The sequence below is a fragment of the Amblyomma maculatum genome, chromosome 1, assembly GCF_055883805.1.
Source record: "Amblyomma maculatum isolate TAMU_Amacu chromosome 1, ASM5588380v1, whole genome shotgun sequence".
In the NCBI taxonomy this organism is placed as follows: Eukaryota; Metazoa; Arthropoda; class Arachnida; order Ixodida; family Ixodidae; genus Amblyomma; species Amblyomma maculatum.
In genome coordinates this window covers 300,751,478-300,760,263 of record NC_139344.1, presented here as the reverse complement: position 1 = coordinate 300,760,263, position 8,786 = coordinate 300,751,478, and the positions used below count along the sequence as shown (strand labels likewise).

The window sequence follows — 8,786 nt, the reverse complement described above, 5'->3', positions numbered from 1 at the left end:
ATATGTGTAACATTGTTCTAGTTAAAATGTAGTGTTTGTAATATATTTTGAAATTCTATTTATAAAATAATGATACATTTTAATAGCTCTGCGTCCATAGCCCTTTCATCATGCATCCTGCATGTGGTAATGACGCTCTTTGGCTAACGTAATCCGGATGTTAAACCGCTTGAATTACACTTACCTAGTCTGCGTAAATATTTAGGAAACTGCTGATTCACTCATTTTAGACAGCTGTATACGAGCACATGGGAGATACAGTTAGCGGGCGGTGGCGGTAGGAAATTAAAGAATGCACTGATAGCCGGCTCATATCGCTGTACGTACAGCTCCGACAAGCTTATTATCGTGTCAGTTCGAAGGAGAGCTCACGAGTTGCATATGGTATTGTGCTGCACCGGAAGGTTTTCGCCCATCCTCTATGTGTAACTATATATTACTCACGATTCTTGATTCGTGTTGCAGTTTTTATGGGTTCTGATATTTTTCGGGCTTGATCCTGCAGCGTTACGCCGACGCTTTAGTGAAAGCTGCGTATATTGTTTGTTGCTTGGATATTGAAATCAACATCCAAGAATGTAGTATATTAAAAAAAAGAAATAGTGTGAAAAAAAATGAGTGTTCATGCGTCACGTAAGGAAGGTTAGGAAAAAAGTTAGGGAAAGGACTGATTGTTGGAAGGTTTGCCCTAAGAAACAACGTTTTGAACAAGATGCTTTTCGTTATGTTCGGCATGGCGACCCGGTAGAAATACTTCTAGGGACTCTACCGGTAGCGTTGGTTGCAACAGTTGCAACGTGCGTTGTTCCGGACAGCGGCCGCCAGGGGAGAATGCGCCAGAAAAAGCCCCGTCAACGGAGTCAAAACGCGCGCGCGCGACCGGTTGCCTTCGTGCAGGCAACGGACGTGACGCGCGGGCGGTTCCGTCGCGCGGAGGAGTTTTCTTTTTCTCCTTAATGACGTCAGGGCAAGGGTGAACACGAAACATGGCGGAGTGCCCCCTAGCCCGCTGTGCGCAAGAGCGACGAGCCTTTCGAAAGGAATTTCAGCGATGGAGCCGGGATATGCTCTTTGTCATCGGTAAGCTTTCGTAAATGAGTGGGTCGTCGTTTCGTGTTCCCAAAGCAGTTACGCCGGCCTCGATGTGGAGGACTGAAGTGAATAGTAGCTTTAGTAGGTCACCAAAATTTCGGGTATTGCCTTCGGGACCTTACATACGGTTGCGATGTTGCTAGGGTTAGTTGCCGGATGCTTGGGGCAGGGTGGCGCGCGCTTTAGAGGAGCGCTGCGTTTCTCTCCTGAAGAACTTGACTGGCCGGCGCGCGACCGTGGTTCAACTTTGAACCATCCGACTGGGCGCAACAAGTAGCCGCCGCGGGCGCTCTGGTGTTTCGCAGGTTTGGAGCGCGTGGCCGAAGAAATGATGGGCTCCAAGCGGTGGAACCGGATGACACAACTCGAAAACGGTAGGTGTTTTTTTTTGTTTTGTTTTTCTTGTCGCGCGGCAACTAACCGCAGTCTGCTCACGGCAGCCTTGGAGGAGCAGCTGCAGCTGGTCGACTGGGTGCCGGACCAAGTGTGCTACTTCTGCGACGTTCAGCCGGCGAACGTGAGTGTCGAGCGCGCGGGGCCTTTGCACGCACGCTGACGTTGGGATTCCGGTCGCAGGAGCCCCCCGGAGCGCCGAGCGACTATTCTAGTTTTATCCAAATGGACGAACAGTCGACAGGTTCTGATCGGGCTTCAGGTAAATGTCTCGCAGCAGCCATCCCAGTGTTCGGCCGTTGAGGGGGCAGCCTCCCCCGCTGAGGTGAGTGCCAGGCAGGAGGCCTCCCTGCATGGAGCACCGTGGAGGCATGCGGCCTAACCCGTCTGGACTAATCGGCGCATGGGAGGGCTGCACCCTTACTACTAACTGTGCTGCCCCCTCCGGCTGCCCGAGTGACCGCTGCCGCTGCCGCCGCAGGGTCTCCATCCGCCGCGTCTCCGCCGGCTGCTGCTGGCGAGGAGCAGCCGTTGGACCTGAGCCTGCACCCCCGGCCCGCCGCCGAAGAGCAGCTCGGGTCAGTCGCCGTTTCTCTGACAGTTTGGCAATATGCTTGTATTGTAGAGACCAAAATGCACTTGTTAAACATTGGCCTTGGGTGGGCGCACTTTAAAGGCACAAAATTAATATTGTGCCCTTGGCAGTAGAGTGTGTTTCATAAGTGCTATGTGAAGGGACGCACATTGACCTGTCTATGTGCCTCCCTTCTCATGTCCGCGGCCTCGCTCCGTTGCCATAAACGCATGACACTAGAATTCGTGCTGTATGATATGTGTGTCGCTATGTCACTAGCAGCAGTGATTGGTCACCTTCCTGAAATGGCCACGTAGCAGAATGACCACAAGTTTTTCACCTGTGCTTGCAGTTGTGATAACTTAGCATTCTATCTTACCTATTGTGGGAAACTTAAGGTGCAAAAAGTTTGGCCAGTTAATAATAAAACTGCTACTGTAGTAAATGAAGTCGACGGTTTGACGAAAACCTGTCAAACCCTCTCTTTTACTGCAGTAAGACCATACTGTAGTAAATGCCACATACTGTGTTTTGCATGATGCTGCAGACAGGAAAAAGCAGCAAAATTTTTTGTTGGCTGATTGATTGAAGGTGAAGAAATGTTGCATGTGAGCACAAAATATTGGAAATGCACGTGGATGAGAGGCATGCATGTGTCCAGGCATTTGGTATTGCTAAATAAGGATTGCATTGCAAGCTCAGCTGCCTAAGCTCAGCTGCCTATGGGTTTGTCCACAATGACGGACCAATGTGTATCAACTGCACATAATTGCCTCCTCTGTTGTTTCAAATGAACAAGGCTAATACTGTTCAAGTGATAGAGGCAAATGTCAGTGCACATAACCCCAGGAGCCTGAGATGCTTTGGAACGTATTTAACCAAACTAAATACTCTTGTGACCAATGCATGGCTCTTTCTGTGCTGCAGGGATTGTGTGATTGCTGAGCTATTGTTTTATGTTTCCAAGTCCTGACTAGAAGGAACAGAAATCACCAGGTGGTCCTTGGTGCTTCAACTGTGGAGTGAGCAGAGGCAGGAAGGTGTAGGAATGAAAAACACAAAATGGAGGCAAACAACATCACAAGTGTGCGTGTAGTTCCTTTGATGCCATGCATTTTGGTTGGCCTTGATTTTGTTCCTGGAAATGCAACTTGGTTTTTAGTTTGTTGACTTAGGGATTTAATAAGCTATAGTCGGGTACAACTTGAGAATGCAGCAAAAGCCTTCACTGTTCCAGCACACAAAGTAGTTCCTGCTGCCAACTGGAGGAAAGGACCTTTTGTCGCAGTGTGTTTCCACCTAAGATCGAACAAAGGGTTGGTCGGTCGACCTTTTATATATTGTTGCCTGACGAATGGAAAGAAGAGATCAACATTTGGTTTTGCTGTCAAAATTTTTTTCGTGGCACGGAAAAGTAATAATGACGAAGAGGTGGAGTGCTGCGCTTACCTTCTTTGCTGTTTTGACCAGCTTTGGTTATGAATTGCACAGCATATGTTAATGTTAGGTAGCTGAAAATTGTCTTACTAAATATATGCATGTTTTTGTTTGTATTCAGTCGATTTTTCGCTTTCCTGAGTAGTGTAGATGTTTTTGTAAATTTTCTCAAAACCGGCCCAGGAATTTTACCTACTTTGCAGGGGTTTATTTCAAAAAAGGTTTATGGCAGTGCAGCAATAATTTGACACAATGTTCTCAGCATAGTTATCTGTCAAACAGCTAATGCTTATATTTATAAAACGTTTCAATAGAGAGATACAATCGCGCTAATTTCAAGAAAACAGCAAACAATAAAAACTTCTGAGGATAAAGGAAAAACCCATTTTTGATATTTATTAAACTTGGTCCATCTATTGTCCTCTGCTTCAGCTTTCGAAGTCAATAACAACATGTTACATAATTTTGTTGCAGTAGTAATTACGGCAACTTCAATAAGGCCCTTGTACAAGGCATAGGCACCACGCAGGTCTGAAGATTCTATGACATTTGTGAATCATCCACAATTTTTAATCCTTGGCATAATATTGTAACAAAGAGAAATATAGTTAGAAAAGAGGATTAAAGATAATATACATTGAGAAACAGCCAAGGAGCGAGGCAATAATATTGTAACAAAGAGAAATATAGTTAGAAAAGAGGATTAAAGATAATATACATTGAGAAACAGCCAAGGAGCGAGGCAATGAGGGCCTAGCGTTCGACGCACTTCTCTTCACCTTCCACAAACAAGCACGACACTTGGTCGTCATTGTTCTCCACTTGTAACAGTATTGCATCTAGTAATTTTTGTCTCGACGTTTCAAATTAGCTGTGATAGACACAGCAGTGAATGATTTCGAATCAGTTTTGTACGCGTAGACTTCCTGATGTGCTGTAGCATCGGGCAGCACATAGACGTTTTCGCAATCACCTTGACCATGACAATGAAACTTTCTGAGGACAGTTTAAAAAAATGCCATTTTTGATATTTTCTAAACTTTGTCTAGGTATTGTCCTTCACGTCAGCTTTCAATATTATTAAAAACATATTGCAAAATGTTAATGCACTAATGCATTAATATTTACGGTCAGTCCAATAAGACCCTTACACAAGAATTTGCAATTGTTGTAGATCCGACTTGTTGCCCGCTGAGCGTTGAAAATTCAAGCAGGATTAGATTTCAGGTTCTTAAAAAATGCCCAACAGTACAGAAGAGATGTTGACGGAACTGAGGACGTTAATTCTGAGATGATATGGCCACCTAAACAGCCATTAGTGCAACGGTATTCTCACCCCAGACATTCGTTTTAAGAGGCGGTGCAGTGAGAGCTCGTTATCGCGCCTTAGGACGGACAGAGTTAGAAACAGTAGTACCTCTCAGGTGCAACGCATGTGCACTAGAGCTGCACTATTATATCCTCCCGACGCTGATAAGAAGGGGGTGAGAAAGCATGAAAGTGGTGCTCCAGTGGCAAAGCGAGGTATCTAATGTAACCGGATCTCAGCCTGAACTGGGTCTTTTGCTGATCTGCGGTTCACACTTCATTCCCACACAGCACGCATGGCTGGGACTGCATGGAAGGAACTGTGTGTACAGGAATGAAAATGTGCGCTGTCGAATCATTCATGAATGCAGCCCAAAAACACTGTTTTAATGGGGCAGTTCTCCATGCCCTTCACAATGTTTTCATTTCACTAAAATTATTTGGAATATGTTGCTTGCTCATTGACCTTTATCGTCTTTCTGTGTAATCCGCCTTATGGTGAAGGTGATTGCGAGAAACGTCTGTGTGCTTCCCGATGCCGCAGCGCATCAGGAACTCTGTGCGTACAAAACTGATTCCGAATCATTCACTGCTGTGTCCAACGCTGGGCCCTCATTACCCGGCTCCTTGGCTGTCTCTCAATGTATACATCTTTAATCCTCTTTTGTAAATATATTTCTCTCTGTTAAAATATTGTGCCAAAATTTAAAAATCGGGGGCGATTCACAAATGCCGTAGAATCTTCAGATCAGTGTGGGGCCTATGCCTTGCACAAGGGCCTTATTGAAGCGGCCGTAATTACTAATGCAACAAAAGTATCCGACATGTTTTTAATAATTTTGAAAGCTGAGGCAGAAGAGAATAGATGGACCAAGTTTAAAAATATCAAAAATGGATTTTTTCTTTACTTGTCGTTTTATTGTTTGCTGTTTTCTTGAAATCAGCGCGATTGTATCTTTCTATTTGAACGTTATATAAATATAAGCATTAGCTGTTTGACATATAACTATGCTGAGAACATAGTGTAGAATTATTGCTGCTCTGCCATTAACCTTTTTTGAAATAAAGCCCTGCAAAGTAAGTAAAATTCCTGGGCCGATTTTGCGAAATTTTATAGAAACATCTGCACTACTCAGGAAAGCGAAAATTGACTGTATACAAATTAAAACATGCATATATATTTAGTCCCATAATTTTCAGCTACTTATCAATAACATATGTTGTGTAATTCGTAACCAAAGTTGATCAAAACAGCAAAGGTCATTATTAATTTTCTGTGCTGCAAAAACATTTTTGACAGCAAAACCTATTGCAGATCTCATCTTCCCACTCGTCAGGCAACAATATGTAAAATTTTGAAAGAAATATATAAGGTGGACTGATCATCCTTTGTTCGATCTTGCGTGGAAATAGCCAGCAAGCCCTTTTATAGGCATCAGCAGTTCTTTACTGTAACGCAGATGAAAAACTGGTTTCGAACACCCTGAGCAGTTAGCTTCTGGCAAACATATATTTTAGTGCTGGAATATCAGCATAGAATGATGTCTAATAACCGTCATGCTTTGCAGGTCACTACATTGCTCTGTTGTGTGCATGAATGCAGGCGTTGCCAGTGGTTTCCTTTCTGGGTAGCCTGTTGAAATCGCTTATTGCAACAAGAGACCTTAATGTCAGAGTACATGCATTGCAGTGTTATTTGCGAGAATGTGCACAAAAAAATTATTTCGTTGTTGGGGTTGGGATTTGTTTATTTTTGAAACTTTATGAAATACTGACCTTTTGTGGTAATTTAACATGACATTGTCATGGTGTTGAGATGAATTACCAATTATTAACACTCGCATGAGGTGTCCTCGTAGAAGCAGTTTCTGTCGTCATTAAAACTTGACAAGAGCTGGCAGACACAAGGCTATCACATGGTCTGAGTGTTGGTAGAAGAGATGCTGTTGCCAGGCAACGTACATGCACAGTTGTAAGGGAGCTAGCGATGCAATACTTTGTACAACTGTGTTGCTTATTCTCATCACAACTCTGGCAGCCACAGCAAGCTAATTGCGTCTTGCATGCCATCGGCTTTACTCATAATGGTTCAGCTTTCACTTGTGACAATGATAGTTTGTAGGGCTTAACTAAGGAAGACGCTGTAGTGGACTGACATCGCACAGGCTTTTCACCTCCGTCCTTAGTTTCAAGCTCGAAGAGATGTCCAACATATTGTATATAGCCTGGAATATGGTGACAAGTGCCTTCCTCGCACAAGTCAGGGGCCATTTTGAGGCTTGCACACTTGGATGAAAGTGAGAAATATTTGAGAAATATGAGAGAATGAGAGAGCAAGTGAGAAATATGAGAAATTTACTGGATTGGTACCAGCTCTGCTGTACGAGTGATTGAGGGAAGGAACAGTACAGTGGTAAACACACCGGCATCATTGCATGTTGGCTCATTAGCAGCAACAAATGAAGTTGTGCCTGCTTAACTGGACTGTGTTAGCCTTCCTGGGGCCAAGAATAAATTTAGGTCAATAGGTGTACAATTCTATATTTCATTGTTGCCAAATGTGTCGGTCCAAGAGGCAGTCAGTGATAGCAGTAGATCTGTGCTTGGTTTTCATACATTAGTTGACCACAGTTCTTTCCCTACAAACATTGGCTGTGTGAATCTTTTGTGGAGTAAAATGATGATAGTGCTGCATTTATTTCAAGTGGGACAGAGGCATGGCCTTATTGAAAGAGCTCATAGTAGTGCAAAACAGCTGAATTACCGTTCTTCGTGAAAGCACTAAATAAGTTCTGCCTACTTTATTATATTTTCCCTCCTGCAATGAAGGCGTCCCATAAGAGAGCAAAGCATAGCGCGTAGCAAACTGCTGCTGCTGCTGAGATAAACACACTACAAAGGATGTTTACTTATTATAAAAGCAGGTGCTATGAAACGGTAGAATAGTTATTGGGCGTCAAATGCTGCATGTATGCTATAAAGCACTAATGTAAAAAGTTGGACCAGAAATTGGCTCATCTTGGTGAGAGGTAGTGTTGAAAGTTGGCAGTCAGATGGTAGGTAGTTTTCTCCACAGACGAGAGACGTGGTGCAGGCGTCCTCCAGTGGTGCGGGGGGGTGGTGTGGACAAACGTTCGTACACGGAGGCGGAGCTGCAAGCGGCCCTGCGGGACATCCAGAGTGGCAAGCTGGGCACACGCCGGGCAGCTGTCATCTATGGCATCCCCCGCTCGACGCTGCGCAACAAGGTCTACAAGCTGGCCCTTGAGCGCCGAAATGCGGCCTCTGCACCAGGGGTGGCCGCCCCTGCTAGTGACTCGCTGCGGCAGCTGCTGCGGGCGGCCCCGCCCAAGCCTCTCGAGCACAGCCCTGCCCTGGGACCCCTGTTTGCGCAGGTACCCATTTAACCTCTTACTCAACAAACAATGACATGATTGAGGAGCATGTCAGGTACAACTATATATCACTATTACTGATCACACAGTTCCACAAAAAATGCACAGTGGGAAACTAGGCTCCTATGAAAAATATGTAATTTTTGCATTCTATCTGGATGCTTTACACCGTATACCGTGTGTCCCAGCTGACTTGAACCAAGGGTTACAAAATAATATATTTTAGGTAGGTCAGTGAAACCAGTTGCATACAACTGCCAGCCTCCTTGCGCACTACAGGCAATTTTTTGTTTTGGAATTACTTAAATAGCTAATTATGTTAATTTTTCTAATTTATTAAATATTCATCTTAGACAAAAAATGTGAATTGGAAAGTTGTACAGCACCTTCAGAAACCCCCATTCCATTAATTGCAATAAAGTCTCACGTGTATCTTTTTTTGTGGGCTCAAAAAAAAACCCCGCGAAATATAAATAATACCACATGACTAGCGCATTTGAGCGCCACGATTGTGGTGTTCTCATTTGTGGTTCGAGCGAACGAAATCAGCTGCGGCCGTGTCCCGATGGTCCCATCGCAGCGGCAGG

General features: G+C 44.4%; 1 protein-coding gene across 2 annotated transcripts in view; it reads left to right on the top strand.

The window, feature by feature from the left end:
• The first annotated feature begins 880 nt into the window (after positions 1 to 880).
• Positions 881 to 8,786, top strand: part of Eip93F (Ecdysone-induced protein 93F) — a 48,239-nt gene continuing 40,333 nt past the window's right edge. The window contains exons 1-6 of one of the 2 annotated variants that reach the window (XM_084590868.1): positions 881 to 1,080; positions 1,398 to 1,466; positions 1,533 to 1,609; positions 1,669 to 1,747; positions 1,967 to 2,063; positions 7,881 to 8,199. In XM_084590868.1, the coding sequence (XP_084446994.1) occupies positions 987 to 1,080; positions 1,398 to 1,466; positions 1,533 to 1,609; positions 1,669 to 1,747; positions 1,967 to 2,063; positions 7,881 to 8,199 (735 nt within the window). In that variant the 5' untranslated portion in view covers positions 881 to 986. The remainder of the gene's footprint in view (positions 1,081 to 1,397; positions 1,467 to 1,532; positions 1,610 to 1,668; positions 1,748 to 1,966; positions 2,064 to 7,880; positions 8,200 to 8,786) is intronic. The other variant, XM_084591627.1, reaches the window with a different exon arrangement.